Below are 25217 nucleotides of genomic sequence, written 5' to 3'. Positions count from 1 at the left end.
AGGACAAGGGCAGCAGATGCAAAGGAACACCACCACCTGCAGGTTCCCCTCCAAGCCACAACTCATATTGGCCATTCCTTCACTGTTGCTGGGTCAAAATCCTGGAATTCCCTCACTAACAGCACTGTGGGTGTATGTACAGCGGTTCAAGAAGGCAGCTCACCGCCACCTTCTCTAGGGCAATTAGACTTGGGGAATAAACGCCAGTCTAGTCAGTGACACTTACACCTTGTGAATGAATAAATAAACGAGAGGAGATTTACCGGAGCAGATGTGCGATGATTCCTCCTCTAATTTAACCTGGAGGGGGAGAGTTTTGGCTTCTGCTCTGGATTTTCCCCAGAGTGCTGTGGTTAAGTTTGGTATGAGGTTCAGAAGATGCCCATAAACCCATGTCCAGCCAGCCTGCTCCACCATGCAATGCACTCTTTAACGCGAAGTCAGCTACACTCATATTTCAGACCACATAAGGGCAACCACTCACCAGAAAAGCTGAACTTGAATGAACTACAATGCACTGTTATTTTAAGCCATTAAGTGCTGTTTACTAGTTTTTGTGTATATTCTACCCACCAGTGTTATTAGTCTCCCAGTTACACGAACTTGCTAAAAGACAAAGAGGGGCCTTAAACCCGACTCAAATAAATATGCACTTCATAATCACACATGGTTCCTGTGGAAGCTGCTAGTATGACTTTGCAGTTCTTGTGTGGTGAGTATTGCGATTGCCAAGGGTAGATATGAAGAATGGGATAATTTTCCATTGCAAGACTGCACTGTCAACTGCAAACCTTCCCGTGCTTAGGCACTGCATCGAGAAGCAGACTTAAACCTCTTTGAACACTTCCCAACAACGACTTAAGCCTACCAATCTGTCAAAGCCACCCATAACCCATTCACCTTGACCGGTTCCAATGGAGAAACCTAACCCAATGTGTCTTAACCTCATCTTCAGTGCAGTCGCCCCAGCCCCATTGTTGCCTCATCGATTGTAGAAGTTCCAGAAATCCTTGTAGACTTTCTTTAGATGTGCAACCAGCAATTCTGCACTGTGCATTGGGAAAGAACTGCCCATAATGTCATACCTAGGGGCCTTCCACCTCATCAATGGATTAGACTCAAACCTGGTCCGCAGAAATGGAGCAACGATGTCTATGGTTTAGTGTGCAGCTCATTCCCATACGGAAAGTGAGCAGTTACCAGGTGAGCCACCAACCTTTATTTTCAGATGCTTCGACTCGAGATAGGCGCCAAACAATTTCCCCTGGCCCACTTTCAGTGCATATTTGGTGTTTGGTTTTTTTTGTTTTGTCGAACCACAGACTGATGGTGCCACAAAGCAAAAGGATATCGTAGTTTTAGGAGGCAGCATTGGGTCATTGAGCAGTGTCGCCTCTGTGCAAAGTACAGGGGTCCATCAAAAAATATATCCTCTACACTAAATCTGAAGTGGTGAAGGCTCCTAAAGGTGGGTGTCTTCTTCAAAGCTGTCAGGCTCTTGACCCTTTGACCCCTTGGTGATGAGCGCGTTCCAGCCTCCGGAACATTCCATCGCGTCACCGTTCACGCTGGGCTTCTTCTCCTGCATCTCCGACGTGCTGTCTATGGTTATGTCCAAGGTGGGGTTATCATGGCATCCATTCTCGACAAAGTGGAGTTCCTCGCCATGGGACTGGTGGGAAGAAAGGAGATCATCGACATGGGTAAGAATAAGAGTTGAAGCGCTCAAAGTTAATAGTAAAATTATCTGAAACACATTTTATATCTTTTTATTCCCTTCTCTCCTAATCCTTCCCCTCTCTCCAATCCTGGAGGTCCTGGCTGCACTGAGGGAAAGAACTCAGTCGTGGGGGCTGAAGAGATTGCAAGCAGTCCCTCCAGAGAACTTCAATAGGTCCCAGAGCCAGGTAGGTCCCAAGGTGGGTAAGATGAGTATAGAGGGATATGGGCCAAATGCGGGCAATTGGGACTGGCTTTGTGGTTAAAAAAAAAAAGGGCGGCATGGACAAGTTGGACCGAAGGGCCTGTTTCCATGCTGTAAACCTCTATGATTCTAAGGTGCGATTCCGTGCAGAAAACGTGCGGAGTTGGCACGTTCTCCCCATGTCTACGTGGGTTTCCTCCGGGTGCTCCAGTTTCCTCCCACAGTCCGAAAGACGTGCTGGTTAGGTGCATTGACCGTGCTAAATTCTCCTCAGTGTGCCCTAACAGGCGCCGGAGTGTGGCGACTCGGGGATTTTCACAGTAACTTCATTGCAGTGTTAATGTAAGCCCACTTGTGACACTAATAAATAAACTTTAAATATAGAAACAAAGAAGATAGGAGCAGGAGGAGGCCATTTGGCCATTCGAGCCTGCTCCGCCATTCATTACGATCATGGCTGATTGTCCAACTCAATAGCCTAATCCTGCTTTCTCCCCATAACCTTTGATCCCATTCGCCCCAGGTGCTATATCCAGCCACCTCTTGAATGCGTTCTATGTTTTGGCATCAACTACTTCCTGTGGTAATGAATTCCACAGGCTCACCACTCTTTGGGTGAAGAAATGTCTCCTCACCTCCGTCCTAAATGGTCTACCCTGAATTCTCAGACTGTGACCCGTGGTTCTGGACTCCCCCACCATCAGGAACATCCTCCCTGCATCTACCATCTTCTTTAAAAACTGAATTGAACTCATGTCTCTGGATCACTTGTCGCCCCGCACCCCCCCTCCCCCAGATTACTAGTCCGGTAACAGAAGCTATATGCCATCTTCTGAGCATCATTTAGGACGTGAAAGCTTGAAGAGGTTGGTTTGGACTGGTCACCTCCAAGTTTCATCCTCAAACAAGAGAAGACTTGACTTCCCCCTCAAGCTTTCCCCATAAGCGGGCTTTGTAACATCTGCTACCATTTACTACCATGAGATTTGGGCACAGCGCTGACCATGTTCTTTAACTTTGGGAGCTGCCTCTGCCAGCAGATGTAGACAAGGCCAGAGACGATGATCACGGCGCAGATTGAGCCAATGATAACGAGCACGATGAAGAGCTTCCCGTAATCTCCACGAGGCTGGCTGGGTCTCCCTTGGCAACCTGTCGCAGACGTGACGTTGTGGATTCCAATCTGCAAAGAGACCATCGTTAGGAACAAAAGGAGCAGTAAAGAGGTATCACAGCTTGGTATGTCTGTCGCTCTGCCCAAGACCGCAAGTAACTACAAAGGGTTGTGAACGAAGCCCAGTCCATTACACAAACCAGCCTCCCATCCATTGACTCTGTCGACATTTCCCGCTGCCTCGGCAAAGCAGCCAGCATAATTAAGGACCCCCACGCACCCCGGACATTCTCTCTTCCACCTTCTTCCATCGGGAAAAAGATACAAAAGTCTGAGGTCACGTACCAACCGACTCAAGAACAGCTTCTTCCCTGCTGCTGTCAGACGTTTGAATGGACCTACCTTGCATTAAGTTGATCTTTCTCTACGTCCTAGCTATGACTGTAACACTACATTCTGCACTCTCTCCTTTCCTTCTCTATGAACAGTATGCTTTGTCTGCATAGCGCGCAAGAAACAATACTTTTCACTGTATGTTAATACATGTGACAATAAATCAAATCAAATTCAACTTAAATTCAACCCCTTGAGCCTGTTCCGCCATCACATAGAATATACAGCATGTATGTAACAGGCCATTTGGCCCAACTGGTCTGTACTAGCATTCATGCTCCGCATCAGCCTCCTCCCACCCCATTTCATTTAACCCTCTGAAAGCATAATCTTCCATTCCTTTCTCCTTTATATCCTTATCTAATTTTCCCTGAGAAAAAAACGATGTGATTTGCCTTGACTGCTCCCCGCAGAGGTGAATTCCACATTCCAACCACATTTCTTCCCCTATTGGAGGCGGTTGAGGATGAGAAGCCCTACCTCTTTCAGGTTTTCCTTCACATCTCCCAGCATCGCGAGGACCTCCTTCGCCGGTATTGTACCTGGATCACCAAAACAAGGGTGTGTTATTCAGAACATGAATATTACATAGAATCACATAGAATTTTACAACACACAAACAGGCCATTCGGCCCACTTGGTCCATGCTGGTCACAATCATTAGCTCAGCAAATCCATCTCCTCTTTAATAACTCAATCTCTTCTACTCAATCTTTATTAAACACATATGGGTAATCTTTTGAACGGCCATGTCTTGAGCTATTTGGGCAATCTCTAAGACTAGCGCCTTTGGAGAGGGAGTGGAGGAGAGGGGGGTTTGTGGTGAAGAATCCCTCTGCAAGGCTGCTCTCTTACCCAGATGCACCATAGAAAGCATTCTTTCTGGTTGTATCACAGCTTGGTATGGCTCCTGCTCTGCCCAAAGCCGCAAGGAACTACAAAGGGTCGTGGACGAAGCCCAGCCCATCACGCAAACCAGCCTCCCATCCATTGACTCTGTCTACACCTTCTGCTGCCTCGGAAAAGCAGCCAGCGTAATCAAGGACCCCACACACCCAGACATTCTCCCTTCCACCTTCTTCCGTTGGGAAAAAGATACAAAAGTCTGAGGTCACGTACCAACCGACTCAAGAACAGCTTCTTCCCTGCTGCTGTCAGACTTTTGAATGGACCTACCTCACACGAAGTTGATCTTTCTCTACACCCTTGCTATGACTGTAACACTACATTCTGCACTCTGTCCTTTCCTTCTCTATGAACGGTATGCTTTGTCTGTATAGTGCGCAAGAGACAATACTTTTCACTGTATGTTAATACATGTGACAATAATAAATCAAGTCAAAGATGGGCAGTGAGGGCTTCTCGGCCTATCTGGAGCACTGGCGTCCTTCCTGGCCTCCACACACCTGAAATGGATCCCGGAGCCCTGACAAAGGGTCATCCAGACTCGAAACGTTGGCTCTATTCTCTCTCCACAGATGCTGTCAGACCTGCTGAGATTTTCCAGCATTTTCTGTTTTTGTTTCAGATTCCAGCATCCACAGTATTTTTCCTTTATTTGGAAGGCACTGCCTGATTAGGGTGGTGGATACGGGATATGATTCAATAGTAGCTTTCAAAGGGGCGATGGTTAAATACTTGAAGGAAACAAATTTGCAGAGAGAGAGAGACAGAGAAAGAGCCAGGGAATGGGACTAACGGGATTGCCCTTCAAAAGAGCTGGCACAGTCTCAATGGGCCAAATGGCCTTCTCCTGGGCTGTACTATTCTATGATTGTCCTGTCCCTATCAATCAATGGTGTTGATCATGTGACTGGGTAATCACCTCGATCACTTGCCAGCATCATCAGGAGATGCTTGTCGTCCTCGCTGGGTTTGCTCAATGATATCAGCCACGATTCAGCGGGGGTGCTCAGTTTCCTGGAGAAAGATCCGGCCACCAACCCCAGCAGCTCTGATCCTTTTCGAGACCGAAACACTTCCTGGAATACACAGAAGAAAATCAGTGTTAATCTTAGGTCCCCTTGGACAATGCTGCATTTATATAGCGTCTTTAACAGAGAAAAGCATCGAAAGGGACATCACGGAGACAAGGGAGAATGGATGCCAATGTTAAAATAAAGACTTACATTTTGTGATGTGTATCTATTTTGGGGGCTTGGGTTGCGTACTTCCCCTTTAAGAGTGTGGGTCATGTGACCCTTGGGGTGAGCCCACTGTGCCATCATGACCCAGAACCTGTGGCCCCAGAGACAAGAGTGCTTCCAGCTGAGCCACCAGGAAGAGAGAGGAGGACAATTTTCAGTCAAACAGCTGAGTCTTAAACAAGGAAAAGGAGTTGGGGAGATGGAGGGGTTTCGGGAAGTCAAGAGTTGGGGTCTGGATGCTTGAAGAAACATTCGGCAATGGAGGATGTGCAAGAGGCAGAGTGAGAGGCACAGAGAGTTTGTGAAAGTTAAGGGTTTAAAGGGACTGGAGGAGGTTACAAGAATGGAGAGGTGAGAGGTGGCAGAGAGATATCAATGTGGGGATAAGACTTTGAAATAGGACAGGTTTGTCCCACTCAGCGCCATGCTGCCGGCCTCTCCAACAGGAAAAGGCCCTGTCCCCAGATTTTCAGAGTGAATCCAGGTCTATAAAATAATGAGGGGCACAGATCAGCTAGATAGTCAACATCTTTTCCCAAAGGTAAAACTAGAGGGTATAGGTTTAAGGTGAGAGGGGAGAGATACAAAAGTGTCCAGAGGGGCAATTTTTTCACACAGAGGGTGGTGAGTGTCTGGAACAAGCTGCCAGAGGTAGTAGTAGAGGCGGGTACAATTTTGTCTTTTAAAAAGCATTTAGACAGTTACATGGGTAAGATGGGTATAGAGGGATATGGGCCAAACGCAGGCAATTGGGACTAGCTTAATAGTAAAAACTGGGCAGCATGGACAAGTTGGGCTGAAGGGCCTGTTTCCATGCTGTAAACCTCTATGACTCTATGATGGAGGATGACTCAGTGTCTAATTTTGACATATAACATCTCTGTGAACTGATTTATTACATTAAAGGCACCATAAAGTTTTTCACAGTAACTTCATTGCAGTGTTAATGTCAGCCTACTTGTGGCATTAATAAACTTAAACTTAAGTTGTTGTTGTGCAGCCACATTGCAATACAGTTGAAGACCTGCTGGTGGCGCTGCATATCAACATGACTGTTAATGTCAATGCTGCCCCCCGCGGGTGATTAATGGGACTGCAGCTCATTGCAACAACAACGACTTATATTTATAGCACCTTAGCATAATAAATCATCTCAGTCACTTCACAAGACCTTTATAAAATGAAGACAGACCATTGAGCCAGGTGGGGAGATGTGAAGTCAGACAGGCTTGTTCAAAGAGGTGGGTTTTCAGGGGGTCGTCCCAGGTGGAGAAGTGTCGCCCTTGACGAACCTTCAGTCTCACACCCACCCCCCCGACCCCCCCCCCCCCCCCCCAACAATCAACTTTAGACCATGAATATTTTGCGTTAAGTATGAATACAAAGTCTGCGTTTATAATTACAGATTTATCTTCCAGGAAGAATATTGCAACAAGGATTGCGCACTCTCATTGTCTGCACTGTTCGCAGTCTGTACTGGACAAAATGCAGATTATAATGTGTAATATGATGCACATTATGCAACAGTGTGTGTCCCAGCAACACTTTTATGCACAATTTACACAATCAGTACTCTTATAGAGTGGATCAGGTTTAATTACGTTTTTTGATTCGTTCAGGAGATGCTGGCATCGGGTCAGCATTTATTACCGATCCGAAACCGTAAAATCCCATCTAAGGTCAATGGACCTTTTCCCGTGCTCCGCCTCTCGCCCGCTCCGATTGCCGTGGCGGGTGAGGCGGTAAAATTCCAGCCTGAATGCCTTGCTCGACCATTTCAGAAGCGGTTAAGAGTCAACTACATTGCTGTGGCTCTGGAGTCACATGTAGGCCAGACCGGGTAAGGTTGGCAGATTTCCTTCCTTAAAGGACATTAGTGAACCAGATGGGTTTTTCCGACAATGGTTTTATAGTTTCATAATCCATCATTCGACTCCGAATTCCGGATTTTACTGAATTCCAATTTCACCATCTGCCGTGGTGGGATTCGAACCCGGGTCTCCAGTGCGTTGCCCTGGGTCTCTGGATTACTAACCCAGTGACAATACCATTACACCACTGCCTCTCATCATTTTAAAGTTTATTTATTAGTGTCACAAGTAGACTTACATGAACACTGCAATGGAGTTACTGTGAAAATCCCCTAGTCGCCACACTCCGGCACCTGTCCAGGTACACTGAGGGAGAATTAGCATAGCCAATCCACCTAACCAGCACGTCTTTCGGACTGTGGGAGGAAACCGGAGCACCCGGAGGAACACGGGGAGAACATGCAGACTCTGCACAGACAGTGACCCAAGCTGGGACAGTGACCGAACCCAGGTCCCTGGCGCTGTGAGGCAGCAGTGCTAACCACTGTGCCACCTGGTTTGCAGTTTTGGAATAGTCATTCAGAGGTACAGATTTGTAAATCTGTAACATAAATAGGAAGAGGAACATTGGGAAATAGTGGGAGAGACTGCTGTGTAAATCCATGGAAATCCGTGTCAGTATATCGGGATGTATACATGTAGATTTTGACCTTTCATTCCCATTGCTGAAGACTGTTTATTTACTTATGTAGTCTCCATGAATAGTTCATTCAGATTTTTGTCTCACTGGCCAAACTTTCTGCTCCTGGTGACTGCCTAGTGATTGTACCAGCCCTGGGTGTAGGATGGGAACTCCAAAGCTTGGGACCCAGGAGGGGCAAGCAATTCAAATTACATCTGCACAAGAGGCCAGGGCGAGGCAGGATGATGGTAACACGCTGAACTCCCCAATAATTAAACTAAAACTGGTAAAAGAACTCAGGGACTCAGAATTCAGATATCAGTGGTACGTACACTAAAGATGAAGAGTAAACATTGTTTCAGGTGCGGAAAGACGAGGGCCTCAGAATGTTTCCTCAGAATGTTGAATAGTCAGGTCACTAAATTCGATACCCAGTGTTATTTAATCAACAGCTTTCAAAAACCTCCCTGAACCCTTTTCTTTGACAGGTTCAATATTTATCCCTCAAACAATCGTTTATTTGTTTTAGAGGATGTGGATGTTGCTGGATGGGCCAGCATTTATTGCCCATCCCTAACTGCCCTCTGTTTGAGAGTCAACCACATTGCCGTGGCTCTGGAGTCACATGTAGGCCAGACCGGGTAAGGATGGCAGATTTCCTTCCCTAAAGGACATTAATAAACCAGGTGGGTTTTTACAACAATGGTCCATTGGAGTTTTGGTTACAGATATTTATTTGCCAGGGTGGAATCTGAACCCGAGTCCCCAGGGCGTGATTACTAGTCCAATGACAATACCACTACGCCACCCCTTGACTAGGCTTCCAATTCCCTCTGCTCCTTAGCCACCCTAAGAGACTACAAGCTATCCTAGGCTCCTGCCACACTGCCAGTCCATGTGTCCTGGGCTTGTCCTGACTGCCTCATAGATAAGTTGCACTCTGAGGTGCTTCAGCGCAATTGTGATAGATGTCGGACTGAACTTATTCAATCTTTGCTGCTAGCTACAACGTTGTAGTTCTGCAGTTATCTTTGTAAATCTTCTCTGCACCATCTTCAGTGCCTCTTATACCTGTTTTTAATATGACTGTTCATAGCATTGCAAGCTTGGATTAACCAGGATGTGATAACCTCTCTGTTTTTCAATTCTATCCCTTTGGAAAGCACCCCCAGTGCTTGTTTTGATTTTATTACAAACTTATTGCCCATCCCTATTTGCCCTTGGCTAGGCCATTTCAGAGGGCAGTCGAGAGTCAGTCACATTTATTTTGGCTCTGGAGTCACATATAGGCCAGACCAGGTAAGGATGGCAAATGTCCTTCCCTAAAGGACATTAGTGAACCAGGTGGGTTTTTCCGACAATCGACAATGGTTTCATGGTCATCAGTAGATTCTTAATTCCAGATTTTTAGTTGAATTCAGCTTTCACCATCTGCCGTGGTGGGATTCGAACCCGGGTCCTCACAGCATTACATGAGTCTCTGGATTACCAGTCCAGTGACAATACCACTACGCCACTGCCTCCCCTTACTATCGCTGAAGCATCCGATTTAGCATTTCTCACAACTTCAGGATGTCCCAACGTTCTTCACAGCCAATGAAATAGTTTTCACACAAGGTCTGTTTTAACCCAGGGCTATCAGGGCAGCTCATTCTGTGCAGAACAAACTCCCACAAGGAGCAATGAGGCAAGGAGCAGTAACTCAGTTTTAGTTTTGTGCATTGAGGGATGAATGTTGGCCAGGATTTCAGAAAGAAATCCTCCTACCCCCACTTTCTTCAAAAATAGTGGCCAGCACCTCTGACACTGCAGCACTCCCTCAGTTCTGCAGTGTCCTGTGTCAATTTTGAATTTCTGGAGTTGGGGGGGTGGTGGTTTGTCTGGACCTCCAAAAACCCATTCTGCCTCAGAGGGGAAAATGCTACCTGCTGTTTGACGTGTTGCTGACAGCAAGGCCACACGAGATCCCCCCACTATTTAAACTTAAGAAATCTCTAATTACAGGGAGCCCAACAACAATAAGGAAGAGATAACAACGGTAAATTGGATTAAATAGAGGAGTTTGTGTTAAATGTTTAATACTCACACAGTCAATGTTTTCGGTCATGTTTAGGATAACGTAACTCTTGCCAGCTAACTTGCTCCAGTCCTTGCAGATAACCTGCTGAGGAGAAGCATAAGAACCATGTGTAAGTTGTAACGGTGTGAGAGTGGGACAGTATGCGAGAGTTCTGTATTCACGAGAGGGGCACAGCTTAAAAACAAAACTGTACAAGAGGTCAGAATGCCACTGGACTCAGTCCTGGGACGAGGGGCCCATCCTATGAAGAAAGGTTGAACAGTAACACAAGAATGATCCCTGGAATGAAGAGCTTGTCGTATGAGGAACGGTTGAGGATTCTGGGTCTGTACTCGTTGGAGTTTAGAAGGATGAGGGGGGAGGATCTTATTGAAACTTACAGGATACTGCGAGGCCTGGATAGAGTGGACGAGGAGAAGATGTTTCCACCAGTGGGAAAAACTAGAACCAGAGGGCACAATCTCAGGCTAAAGAGACGATCCTTTAAAACAGAGATGAGGAGGAAGTTCTTCAGCCAGAGGATGGTGAATCTGTGGAACTCTTTGCCGCAGAAGGCTGTGGAGGCCGGGTCACTGAGTGTCTTTAAGACAGAAATAGATAGGTTCATGATTGATAAGGGGATCAGGGGTTATGGGGAAGAGGCAGGAGAATGGGGATGAGAAAAATATCAGCCATGACTGAATGGCGGAGCAGACTCGATGGGCCGAGTGGCCTAATTCTGCTCCTATGTCTTATGGTTTTATGGAGATTAAGTCTCTCACATGGTTTCAATTCCACTTCCCCACTCTGGAGTGTTTCTGCCAGGTTCGTGGGTTGAAAGGTTTCCAATTTGTCACGCTCGATTACATATCTGAAAAGGAGTCACTTATAGGGCCACAGGAATAGTGCGGAGGGCAGTGGGTATCAGGGAGGTGGATTTAATGGGGTTAACAAGGGAGATCAAATTGAGATATATGAGATGATAAAAGGTATGGATAAGGTAGACATGGAGAGGATGTTTCCTCTTGTGGGACATTCTAGGATGAGAGGTCATAGTCTTAGGATAAGGGGTAGCAAATTTAAAACAGAGTTGAGGAGAAACTACTTCTCCCAAAGGGTTGTGAATCTGTGGAATTCGCTCCCCAAAGTGCGGTGGATGCTGGGATAGTGAGTAAATTTAAGGAGGAGTTAGACAGATTTTTAATTGGGAATGGGTTGAAGGGTTATGGGGAGAAGGCAGGAAAATGGGGATGAGGAGCATATCAGCCATGATCGAATGGCGGAGCAGACTCGATGGGCCGAATGGCCTAATTCAGCTCCGATATCTTATGAACTTATAACCCTTTCAAAAGGGCTGGGACCAGCATGATGGGCTGAGTGGCCTGCTTACTTGCTGCATGACTCTTTGGTTCAATCCAGTGGACAGGAGGCTTTCAAATCGGGTTTCAAATCTGGCACAGAATTAACCACCCCATCAACAGAGCGGGGCTGCCGGTGGTAACCATGGCGACAGCCTCGGCCTGCACTGCCCTGGAGCAAGTGCAGCAGCAGGCGACAGGCAGCGAGCGTGAGGAATCTAAATGAACTGATATCTGTTTTTTAAAGAGCAAGTAATTAAATAACGGTGCAACAGCGCACGTGCATCACGACAGAACTGACTCAAAGTGATGCTGACTTGTCCCTGACGAGGGAGGGAATTCAACTCAGAACATTGGCATCTCGGGAAGACACGAGTCCCAGCTCTGCTCAGACTGTGCAGCAGCCCCCGTTTCATTGTTGCAGCAGCCTGTAATATAGAGAGAAAAAAAACACACACAAAAGCAAACCCTGCCATCTCAGGAGGACATTGAAGGTATCCGTGGTCCGGTCATTAATAGACCTTTCTGGAAACAAAGGCCTCATTCATTAACCCGAGCGGGGCGCGGATGTAGCCTGGCATTGCCAATCCTCCTAGATTGCCCCCGAGTCACCAGACACAGAATCATAGAATCCCCACAGTGCAGAAGGAGGCCATTTGGCCCATCGAGTCTGCACCGACCACAATCCCACCCAGGCCCTATTCCCATAACCTCACATTTTACCCTGCCAATCTCCTGACACTAGGGTCAATTTAGCACGGCCAATCAACCTAACCTGCACATCTTTGGAGTGTGGGAGGAAACTGGGGCACCCGGAGGAAACCCACGCAGACAGAGGGCGAACATGCAAACTCCATGTGACCCGAGGCCAGAATCGAACCCGGGTCCCTGGTGCTGTGAGGCAGCCGTGCTCACCACTGTGCCGTCCCCTTCAATGGCTGAAGATTAATTTCCCCGGCATTTCCACAATGCAAAAAAAAAAACGGGGAGAAATATCTGGGGAAGGGGCGCTTCAGAAAAAAAAAAATCTTTTCATTTGCTTTGAGTGTTCATTAATTATAAAAGAAATAATTGGAGATTGAGGTTAAGAGGATAGATCAGCAGACAGTCAAATATCATTCTTAAACCACAGAGCATCCAGGGAGATTTACTAAGAATCCGGAGATGGAGCAGTTCAGTTTTGCAGAGAGAGAGAGACTCTCCTTAGAACAGAAGTTAAGGGAATGTTTGATAGGGGTAGTGGTTTTCTCCCACAGTCCAAAGATGTGCAGGTTAGTTGATTGACCATGTTAAATTGCCCCTTGGTGTCAGAGCGCCTAGCAGGGTAAATACGTGAGGTTACAAGGAGAAGGCCTGGGTGGGACTGTTGTGGCGTAGGCTTGATGGGCCGAATGGCCTCCTTCTGCACTGTAGGGATTCTATGATTCTGTGAGGTGTTTAAGAGGGACAGATTTAAGAGTTCTAGTGAAAGAGTCAGCGAGGTCCATGAGCAGCTATTTTGGTGTTTGCAGCAAATTGTGATCTGGAAGGCACTGCCTGAAAAGGCAGTGGAAGCAATTTCAATATAACCTTCAAACAAGAATTAGATAAACAATTGGAAAAGGAAAGTAAAATTGCACGGCCATGGGGAAAGATCAGGGGCCAGTGGGGTGAACTGAAGCATAGAATCCCATTGGGATTGCACCAACTCTCCGACAGAGCATCTTATCAGCACTCCCCCGCCTTATCCCCGTAACCCCAGATATTTACCCCACTAGTTCCCCTAACCTACACATCTTGGGACACTAAGGGGCAATTTAGCATGGCCAATCCACCTAACCTGCACATATTTGGACTGTGGGAGGAAACCGGAGCACCCGGAGGAAACCCACGCAGACTCGGGGAGAACATGCAGACGCTGCACAGGGAGTGACCCAAGCTGGGAATCGAACCCGGTCCTTTGCGCTGTGAGGCAGCAGTGCTAACCACCGTGCCGCCCTTTCAAGATCTTTCAAAGGAGCCAACACAGCACGATGGGCCAAATGGCCTCTATCTGTGCTGTAGGATTCTGTGATGAAAGGTGACTGTTTTGCATTATATTTATTACCTGTGTGGTGCTCTGGGGTTCTTCCCTGGCTGTGGTGGGTTTGGTGCCACTGGAGGTGGGAGCACTGGAACCCGACTCCTCCACGTTGGATGTCGCTTCCAGTGAATACAAGCCGTCTGGATCTGTCACACTGAAACCCATCTCCTTCCCGTCGGTGACTGGTAGGCCTTGCGAGGAGACAACATCTCTGCCTGTGGTGGTCGTAGCAACTGCTCCGGCCACCGCCGTGTTGGCCGGAAGGAGCTGGGGCGGTTGCGGCGAGGAGTAGGAGTTGGTGTGAGGATCAGAGGCATTAAATTCAGCCGGCGAGTCCGTTCCAGGCTCCCGAGCATCCAGTCCATCCCCCTGGTCGCCGGGGTCGCTGCCCAGGGTCTCCCCGTGTGAGCTGGCTGCAGCAAAGCTGGTGCTCATGAACATGAGACTGGTTGGTGACATGGCTGGCACTGCCTGCTCTTGCCCGCGGCCTGGCGGCCTGGTCTCAGTGCTTGGGGAAACCCATGCCCGCGGCAAAGAGGCAAATGCACCGACTGCATCTGATTCACCGGTTCCAGTTACCAGCACCGAAGTTACCAGCGGAGAATTGGCATCTGAAACGAGATTGGACAACGCTTACATTGATTCTCAGAGAAGAGAAGGGTATCCACACAGCCAGCTGTTTGATCGGCCTATTCAATTAGTTCCAGCCTCCAACATTCTCCCCATTAACCTGTAAGTGAGGCCTCTTCAAATAGAATCACAGTAATCCCACAGTGTAGAAGAGGCCCTTCGGCCCATCGAGTTCGCACTGACGCATGAAAGCCCCTGACCTGCCCACCTAATCCCACTTGCCAGCACTTCACCCATAGCCTTAAAGTTTATTTATTAGTGTCGCAAGTAGGCTTACATTAACACCGCAATGAAGTTACTGTGAAAATCCCCTAGTCGTTTGGTTACACTGAGGGAGAATTTATCATGGCCACTGCACCTAACTAGCACGTCTTTCAGACTGTGGGAGGAAACCCATGCAGACATGGGGAGAATGTACAGGCTCCACAGACAGTGACCCAAGCCGGGAATCGAACCCGGGTCCCGGGCGCTGTGAGGCAGCAGTGCTAACCATTGTGCCACCCTGTGGTCCCGAATGTCATACGTAAATATACATCCTTTTGGGATCTGATTCCAGCATCCTGCCCATCTATCATGTCCCAGATCCTAACAACTCTGGCCAGAATTATCCAGCGTTCCAGCCACGGGAGGACCCAAGGAGATCCAATTAAATCTCCGTTCACATCAGCGAGACCGGAAAATCCCTCCGGCGCGGAGGGCTGGAAAATTCCAGCCTCCACGTGTGAAATGATTTCTTCTCGTTTCACATATACAGAAAGATTTGCATTTATTTCTAAAGCGCCTTTCGCAACCTCGAGATTTCCCAAAGCACTTTACAGCCACTGAAACACTTTTGAAGTGTAGTCACCCTCTAACTCCCCAAAGTCTGTCCACTATCTACAAAGCACAAGTCAGGAGTGAGGTGGAATGCTCTCCACTTGCCTGGATGGGTGCAACTCCCCATGTCCATAAGACCATAAGACATAGGAGCAGAATTAGGCCACTCGGCCCATCGACTCTGCTCCGCCATTCAATCATGGCTGATATTTTTCTCATCCCCATTCTCCTTTTCCCCATAACCCTTGATCCCCTTATTAATCAAGAACCTATCTCTCCCTGTCTTAAAGACACTCAATGACCTGGCCTCCACAGCCTTCTGCGGCAAAGAGTTCCACAGATTCACCACTCTCTGGCTGAAGAAATTCCTCCTCATCTCTGTTTTAAAGTATCATCACTTCAGCCTCAGGTTGTGCCCTCTGGTTCTAGTTTTTCCTACCACTGGAAACATCCTCTCCACGCCCACTCTATCCAGGCCTCACAGTATCCTGTAAGTGTCTGCGTGGGTTTCCTCCGGGTGCTCCGGTTTCCTCCCATATCCCAAAGATGTGTGGGTTAGATTGACTGGCCATGATGAATTGCCCCTCGTGTCAGGTTAATAGGGTAAACGTGTGGGGTAGTGGGGATAGGGCCTGGGTGGGATTGTGGTCGGTGCAGACTCGATGGTCCGAATGGCCTCCTTCTGCATTGTAGGAATCCTATGAACACTCAAGAAGTTCAACACCATCCAGGATAAAGCGGGCCATTTGATTGGCACTCCATTCACCTCCTTAAATATTCACTCCCTCCACCACTGACGCACAGTGGCAGCAGTGTGTACCATCTACAAGATGCACTGCAGGCACTTGCCAAGCCTCTTTTGGCAGCCCACTCCAAACCCACGGCCTCTACCACCGAGCAAGACAAGGGCAGCAGATACATGGGAACACCACCACCTGCAAGTTCCCCTCCAAGCCACTCACCATCCTGACTTCAAACTATGTTTTAATTTTTTTTTAAATGTTATTCATTAACAGGGTGTCACTGGCTGGGCCAGCATTTATTGCCCATCCCCACTGCCCTCCATCTCATAGGGCAGTTGAGAGTCAACCACATTGCTGTGGCTCTGGAGTCACATGTAAGCCAGACCAGGTAAGGACAGCAGATTTCCTTCCCTAAAGGACATTACTGAACCAGATGGGTTTTTCCGACAATTGGCAATGGTTTCATGGTCATTATTCGAGTTATGGCCAGAATTCCCTGCCCGTTCAGGTCCCCGCCGCCACGGCAAGCAAAGAGGGAGAATTTGCCACTCAGCCAAATCTTCATTCACTGCAGCGGGACAGGAGAACCCCGGCTGTGAGCGAGGCTAGAGAATCTGGCCCCGTAATTCCAGATTTATGTTGAATTTAAATTTCACTCTCTGCCGTGGTGGGATTTGAACCCGGGTCCCCAGGCTTCGCCCTGGCTCTTTGGGTTGCTAGCCCAGTGACAATACCACTATGACACTGCCTCCCCAGCCATTCTTTCACTACGACTGGGTCAAAATTGGGGCAGCATGATGGCACAGTGGTTAGCACTGGGACCCGGGTTCGATTCCCGGCTCGGGTCACTGTCTGTGTGGAGTCTGCGCGTCCTCCCCGTGTCTGCGTGAATTTCCTCCGGGTGCTCCGGTTCCCTCCCACAATCCAAAGATGTGTGGGTTAGGTTGATTGGCCATGGTAAATTGCCCCATAGCGTCAGGAGGACGAGCAGAGTAAATACGTGGGGTTAGAGGAATAGGGCCTGGGTGGGATTGTGGTCGGTGCAGACACGATGGGCCAAATGGCCTCCTTCTGCGCTGTAGGGATTCTATGATTCTGGAACCCCCTTGCTAACAGCACCGTGGGTGTACCTACACCACTTGGACGGCAGCGGTTCAGGAAGACAGCTCACGACCATCTTTGCGAGGATAATTAGAGATGAATAATAAATGCTGGCCTAGCCAGCAATGCTCACCGTTCAAATAAAAACTCTACAAAACTAATTAAGGAGAATTCTGAGGATCAAGGAAACCAATTCCTTAAGCCCTAATTGGTCACACAGAGGTCCCAGTATATAAATGTAGGTCAGTTGCTCTAAATCGTGACTGGGCAGCTCAATGCGTTTCTTTGATTACAGCATCTATTCGTTATGTTAAACACAGGGGCTTGGGTAAAGATTAGATTCCAGCCAGGATTTTTTTTCTAAGTAGCTTATCTGAGCGTCACACAGAAACAAAAAGTCAGAATAACACAGCCCTCAATCGCTAGAAAGAGTAATTCCCAGAAAGAATTTGATCCAAGGAATCTTCAGCCTCAAATAGGAACATTTCTGTGAGCTCAAAAGGAAAGCAAACCTGGAACACCATCTCGTACATCGAAGCACACACTATCCTGAAGGCCAAATCTCAGGCCAGGGAATACTACTTTACGCAGGACATGGCGCACTACATAACAGCCTGTCCATTACCTAGAAGCAGCCATGATGTGGAGATGCCGGCGTTGGACTGGGGTGGGCACGGTGATGCGCATCAATTTGACACGAGGCACAAAGCTTCGGTAAAAGGCGGCTTTTATTAACTAACAATGGAACTATCAGAACTTTAACACACTATCCCAGACTGAAGAGGTCCCGCCCGAGCAGGGGGTCTTATACCTCTCCCAGGAGGCGGAGCCCGACTGGGATGTGCCACAACAGTTATAACCACAGGTGTATCAATCCCACCCTAGCCCAACAACAACATTAGAACAATCCCACAGTGGGAACCAACGATGGTTCCCCACAGTGGGAACCAACGATGGTTCACCACACACGGTAAGAAGTCTCACAACACCAGGTTAAAGTCCAACAGGTTTATTTGGAATCACGAGCTTTCGGAGCGCTGCTCCTTCATCGGGTGAATGGAGAAGCAGCGCTCCGAAAGCTCGTGATTTCAAATAAACCTGTTGGACTTTAACCTGGTGTCGTGAGACTTTTTATTAGAGTCAGAAGTAGGCTTACATTAACGCCGCAATTAAGTTACTGTGAAAATCCCCTAGTCGCCACACTCTGGCACCTGTTCGGGTACACTGAGGGAGAATTTAGCACGGCCAATGCACCTAACCAGCACGTCTTTTGGACTGTGGGAGGAAACCGGAGCACCCGGAGGAAACCCACACAGACACGGGGAGAATGTGCAGACTCTGCACAGACAGTGACCCAAGCCGGGAATCGAACCCGGGTCCCTGGCGCTGTGAGGCAGCAGTGCTAACCATTGTGCCACCGTGCCGCCCTTACTATTGAGAAGGAAAATCCTTCTGGAAAAACCCTCTCACTCAGGACTTCAACGCAAAATCCACCTGGACATACAAATGGGAATGATAGGATATGACAAACGAGTACCTGGTCTCCAACCTAACCCAACAACTGCCTGGTTTCAACCTTCCAAGCGGAGGGTGGTCCACCCTCAGCAAGTTCAGGGCCATTCACGGCCCCTGCTTGGCCATCCTCAACAGATGGGGCATTAGTGCCAGCCCCCTATGTGCCAGGGCAAACTCTGCACCACATCCTAGAAGAATGTCCAATCCACAGACTCAGCAGAGGCCAATCCGCACTCAACGCAGCAGGACTGGAAGAAACTGGAAGAAAGCCCCTCCCTGTAATACTGAGGGTTACTAGCAGACAAACCTGCAGAAAGGCTTCGCTCTTCATGTACCCCAGGACTCCAGGACGACTCAGAGGGTGAGCTGTTCAATTCTTCCTGAAAATGTACCCCCGCCAGTGATGTCCCAGTCACTGAGCTGTCGGCTATTTCTTCCTCTGTCCATAATTCATCTGTTTCCACTTCTGCTGATGTCGGCTCCAGGTTAGACATTGTGGTGAGGTCCCTCCCGGGAGCAGCTGTGAATACGTCAGTGACTGTACCTCCAGTCATCGCAAGAGCAAAGTAGAATGAACCTAAACAAAAAACTGGGGTAAAATTCAACAAAATCAGCGTCGGTTTACGAATCACAACAAACCACAGGCAATCTTTCATCTCTCTCGACAGACATACATGCAATCTATTTTTTCAATGGACCCTACCTAACCCATTGAGCCTCATATGGAATGATTCTGCATAAATCGTATCTGAACACCATCTTCTACAAACATCAAGGAGCAAGAGTAGACCATTCAGCCCCTCAAACCTACTCCCTCCATTAATAAGATCGTGGTTCATCGCCAACTCCACTTTGTTACCCACTCCCCGTAGCCCTCGATTCCCTGAGAGATCAAAAAGATACTCGTCCCAGTCTCGCATAAACCCAACCCCGGAGCATGTACATCGCTCTGGGCGGTGAGAATTCCAAAGATTCTAGAAGCTTCTGAGGGAAAACATTCTCCTGGCCTCAGTCTGGAATGATTGGCCCATTATCCTGAGGCTGTGCACGCCACCCCACCCCCCCTTGCCCCCGACAATGTTCCAGATTCCCCAGTTAGGGGCAACAATCTCTCACTGTCTATCCCGTCAAGCCCCTTCAGAATCTTGTACGTTCCAATGAGATCACTAGAACCCAAGGCGTGACAGAAAATCTGGCGAGGCAGACAAAAGTTCATTGACTTTTGGCGGGAATTTTGGATCCCGCCAAGGATTCATTGTTCTTTTAACCCTCAGAAAGTACAGACCCAATTTACCCAGCCTCGCAACCTCCTCAAGTCCCCCGCAATCAGACAAATGGCCAGAACACCCCAAAACAAAATCCTGTACCACATCCCTTCCTGGCCATAATACGCGCACAAACTCAGTTACTCAGAGAATATCACATTCAAATCAACTCTCAGAAAACAAATTGTCAAAGGGTTTCAAGAGATTTTTTTGATTTGATTTGATTTATTATTGTCACATGTATTAACATACGGAGAAAAGTATTGTCTCGTGTGCGCTATACAGACAAAAGCATACCATTCATAGAGAAGGAAAGGAGAGGGTGCGGAATGTAGCGTTACAGTCATAGCTAGGGTGTAGAGAAAGATCAACTTAATGCGAGGTAGCTCCATTCAAAAGTCTGACAACAGCAGGGAAGAAGCTGTTCTCAAGTCGGTTGGAACGTGACCTCAGACTTTAGTATCTTTTTCCTGATGGAAGAAGGTGGAAGAGAGAATGTCCGGGGTGCGTGGGGTCCTTAATTATGCTGGCTGCTTTGCCGAGACAGTGGGAAGTGTAGACAGAGTCAATGGATGGGAGGCTGAGATGAGCCTGTGTGCGATCAAAGCAGGACTGAGAGCTGGACAGAGGTAACATTATATTACTAACTGGAAACTTCCATTGTCCCCAACTCATTTCGACATTGTAACCTGTTTCAGCGAAATCTTTTAAGCTCAAATTCTGTCAGATTTCTTCAAATATAAATAAATACAGCCGGTTTTCCTTCGCAACTTAAATGTTCTCTTAAAGAAAATAGAGTATAAATGGGTTCAGTTGTTAATAGTTGAAGACTTTTCTTAACAAATATACAATAAATCGGGGAGGCGGTAACATCGTGGTATTGTCGGTGGACCAGTAATCTATTGACTCAGGGTTATGCTCTGGGGCCCCAGGTTCGAATCCCACCAAGGCAGCTGGTGGAATTTGAATTCAGTAAGAATTACAAGTCCAATGATGACCATGAAAACATTGTTGATTGTCATAAAAATCTCACCTGCTTCACTAATGTCCTTCAGGGAAAGAAACAAGGCCTATGTGTAACACCCACAGCAATGCGGCTGACTATTAAATGCCACTCAGTTGTATCGAACTGTTATAAAGTCTAAAAGGAATGATTGGCCCTGGGTGGGGACTTCAACATCCATCACCAAGATAGGCTCGGTGGAACCACCACAGACCGAGCTGGCCAGGTCCTAAAGGACATTGCTGTAGACCGGGACTGCGGCAGTTGGCGAGGGAACCAACAAGAGGGAAAAACATAATTGACCTCATCCTCACCAGCCCGCCTGCCAAATATGCATCCTGTCCATGACAGCATTCGTAGGAGTGACCAACGCACAGTCCTTGTGGAGATGAGGTTCAGTCTTCGCATTGAGGATACCCTCCATCATGTTGTGTGGCATTATCACCGTGCTAAATGGGATAGACTTCGGACAGGTCTAGAAACTCAAGACTGGGCATCCATGAGGTGCTGTGGACCATCAACAGCAGCGGAATTGTACTCGACCACAATCTGTAACCTCATGGCCCAGCATATCCCCACTCTACCATTACCAAGCCAGGGGATCAACCCTGGTTCAATGGAGTGTGCAGGAGAGCATGCCAGGAGCAACACCAGTCAGCATTTGACCAAGTATGGAATAAAGGATCCCTAGCAAATAAGAATCAGGGGGAAAACTCTCCACTGGTTGGAGTCATACTTGGCACAAAGAAAGATGACTGTGGTGATTGAAGATCAGTCATCTCAGCTCCAGGACATCACTGCAGGAGTCCCTCAGGGTAGTGTCCTAGACCCAACCATCTTCAGCTGCTTCACCAATGACTTCCTTCTACCATAAAGGTCAGAAGTGGGGATGTTCGCCAATGACTGCACAATGTTCAGTATCATTCATGACTCCTCAGATACTGAAGTAGCCCATGTTCAAATGCAGCAAAATCTGGACAATATCCAGGCTTGGGCTGACAAGTGGCAGGTAACATTCGCACCATGCAAGTACCAGGCAATGACCATCTTCAACAAGAGGGAATCAAACCATTGCTCCTTGACATTCCATGTCATTACCATCGCTGAATCCCCCACTATTAACATCCTGGGAGTTACCATTGACCAGAAACTGAACTGAATCAACCATATAAATACGATGGCTACAAGAGCAGATCAGAGGCCAGGAATCTTGCAGCAAGAACTCACTCTCTACTTCCCCAAAGCCTGTCCACCCCCATCTACATGGCACAAGTCAGGAGTGTGATGGAATACTCTCCACTTGCCTGGATGGTGCAGCTCCAACAACACTCAAGAAGCTCAACACCATCCAGGACAAAGCAGCCCCGCTTGATTGGCACCACATGCACATTCACTCCCTCCACCATCCATATACAGTGGCAGCTGTGTGTACCACCTAGAAGATGCAATACACCAAACTCCTTAAACAGCACCTTCCAGTTCCTCTAGAAGGACAAGGGCAGCAGATACATGACAACACCACCATCTAGAAGTTGCCCTCTAGACCACTCACCACCCCTACTTAGAAATATACTGTTGGTTCTTCATTGTCACTGGGTCAAAATCCAGGAACTCCCTCCCTAACAGCACTGTGGATGTACCTACACCACATGGACTGCAGTGGTTCAAGAAGACAGCTCACCACCACAGGGGCGATTTGATGATTAAATAGATTAATGTCACAAGTAGGCTTACATTAACACTGCAATGAAGTTCCTGTGAAAATCCCCTAGTCGCCACACTCTGGCACCTGTTCGGGTACACTGAGGGAGAATTTAGCACGGCCAATTCACCTAACCAGGCATCTTTGGACTGTGGGAGGAAACCGGAGCACCCGGAGGAAACCCACATCGACACAGGGGGAACGTGCAAACTCCACACAGACTGTGACCCAAGGCCGGGAATCAAATCTGGGTCCCTGGCGCTGTGAGGCAGCAGTGCTAACCACTGTGCCGCCCCTAATTAGAGATGGGTAAAGCATTCTGGCCTAGCCAGTGACACCCACATCCCATGAATGAATTTTAAAAATGTACAAAGCACACTGAGGGCTGTGCTGGACAGAAAGTCTTTACTGTAGTGAAGTTTAATCCACCTTACAGAGACTTACATAAAACCTGTGCAAAAACAGGCCATTTGACCCAACTGGTGTTTCTGAGCCTCCTCCCATCTGATGTCATCTCCTCACAGCTGCAGCTCCTTCTATCCCTGATTCGTCATGTGTTTATCTGGCTTCTCCTCAAACACATCATCATTATTTATGTCAAGCACCTCCCGCGGTATCCAGTTCCTGTTCTCATCACTTTGGGCAAAGAGGTTTCTCCTGATCTTTTCCTTGGATTAATTAGCGACTATCTTATAATCAGGCATCCGATTTTTCATTCCCCTCCCCCCAACACAAATGCTCTTCCTCGACACATAAGAATATAATTTTTAGGAATAAATAATTTTAACAGCTACTTTGCACTCTTCTGTGTCCAATGTGAGGCATTTTCCAGACAAATGTGAGGTAATGCATTTTGGAAGGTCTAATACAGATAGGAAATATACAGTAAATGGCAGAACCCTTAAGAGTATTGATAGGCAAAGGGATCTGGGTGTACAGGTACACTGGTCACTGAAAGTGGCAATGCAGGTGGAGAAGGTAGTCAAGAAGGCATACGGCATGCTTGCCTTCATCGGCCGGGGCATTGAGTTTAAAAATTGGCAAGTCATGTTGCAGCTTTATAGAACCTTAGTTAGGCCGCACTTGGAATATAGTGTTCAATTCTGGTCGCCACACTACCAGAAGGATGCGGAGGCTTTGGAGAGGGTACAGAAAAGATTTACCAGGATGTTGCCTGGTATGGAGGGCATTAGCTATGAGGAGAGGTTGAAGAAACTTGGTTTGTTCTCACTGGAGCAACGGAGGTTGAGGGGTGACCTGATAGAAGTCTACAAGATTATGAGGGGCATGGACAGAGTGGATAGTCAGAAGCTTTTTCCCAGGGTGGAAGAGTCAATTACTGGGGGACATAGGTTTAAGGTGCGAGGGGCAAGGTTTAAAGGAGATGTACGAGGCAAGTTTTTTTTACACAGAGGGTGGTGGGTGCCTGGAACTTGCTGCCGGGGGAGGTAGTGGAAGCAGATACGATAGTGAGTTTTAAGGGGTGTCTGGACAAATACATGAATAGGATGGGAATAGAGGGATATGGTCCCTGGAAGGGTAGGGGGTTTTAGTTCAGTCGGGCAGCATTTCACAGTCGGAGAATTTCTCAGTAACTTCATTGCAATGTTAATGTAAGCCTTACTTGTGACTAATAAATAGACTTTATTTTAAGCATGGTCGGTGCAGGCTTGGAGGGCCGAAGGGCCTGTTCCTGTGCAATAATTTTCTTTGTCCTTTATTACGTTCTTAAGGTGAGGAGGTTCTCATTCTGGATTATGGCGAGTTATGTGGCTTTGGCTGTTGCAAAGGGTTGGGGGGGGGGGCTACAATTCACCCCAGAACTCTGGGCTAGGCATGGGGGGCGGGGGGGGGGGGGGGGGGGGGGTCAGCGGTAGACAGGGACAGAGGAAATAAAATAACTGAATGGTGTCCCTGCCCTGAATCATATTGTGGTAATGTGGCCCCTTTAAGGGGTGATCCTTCGCGGGCCACATGATCAGGCGGACCTTATGGAACGGAAGCGTGGGAATCCAGCCCAATAGGGAGCGAGGGCGTGAGTCCTGGTGACTGGGAAGAGTTCAGTTGGTGCCAGGAAGGAGGAGAGAGCAGACCTGTGCCATGTGTCTGCCGGACCCTATAGTGTAACCAGTTAACATGGTTTAATAAAGCCTTCTTGTTGTTGGAGCCACATTGAGTCGCCTCCAGTTCTTACACATATCCCGTAGGAGAATGGGCAAGAGGGGTAATCCAGTGAGGACACACACACAGGGTGGATTTCTCCCCCAAAAATTCAAAGTGTTGAATTCGCAGGAAAACTGGAGTAATTCACGCTGGTTTTTTTACAGTGGGAGTTCAGGCTCAAATCTCCCACACTCTGTGCATTGCAGTGGCCACCAGCGTGGATATCATTAGATTTCAGGGGACGGGGTGGGAGAGGCGAGTGGGCCTCGAGACTTCAGTCCCAGGCTCGCTAAGAGCGTTTAAATGATATGTAAAATATCATGCAAATTCTTGCTCCAAATCCGGCACTGAGACACGCTAGCGGGGCGCGAACCCTCGCGGGAATCCCACGAATCGCCCCCCCCACCCGCACGATTCTCCCGGCCCACTGTGCTAGGAAATTAGCGCAGTGGGATGGGAGAATCGCCCCCACAATCTTTTACACCTCGCCTGAGTGGACAGACGGGGGGGGGGGGGGGGGGGGGGGGGGCAGTCTCATCCAGAAGGCTGTACCTCTGACTGGGCAGCCATCCACTGGGAATGTTGAGCTCGGCTGCGACGGGATTGGGGTGGGAATTGCATGAGCGCCGTGCCTACCCGTCACGTCCCGAGACGATGTCCCGAGGGTGAAACTCATCAGGGCTGACGCACCAAAGGGCAAAGTACAATTCGGCTTCTGTAGCCAAACAT

General features: G+C 48.1%; 1 protein-coding gene across 1 annotated transcript; it reads right to left on the bottom strand.

Moving 5' to 3' along the window:
* Window positions 1–1462: 1462 nt before the first annotated feature.
* podxl2 (podocalyxin-like 2) lies at window positions 1463–25217 on the bottom strand. Its single transcript, XM_078210186.1, has 8 exons — window positions 25175–25217; window positions 18663–18944; window positions 13575–14161; window positions 10158–10235; window positions 5257–5413; window positions 3912–3973; window positions 2928–3107; window positions 1463–1672 (listed from the first exon to the last, which is right to left on the bottom strand). Exons 1-8 carry the CDS (start codon window positions 25215–25217, stop codon window positions 1463–1465), a joined length of 1599 nt encoding a protein of 532 aa, XP_078066312.1.

This window comes from Mustelus asterias, chromosome 3 (assembly GCF_964213995.1).
Source record: "Mustelus asterias chromosome 3, sMusAst1.hap1.1, whole genome shotgun sequence".
In the NCBI taxonomy this organism is placed as follows: Eukaryota; Metazoa; Chordata; class Chondrichthyes; order Carcharhiniformes; family Triakidae; genus Mustelus; species Mustelus asterias.
Note: the sequence above shows the minus strand (reverse complement) of the source record. Positions and strands in the feature narration are given on the sequence as shown.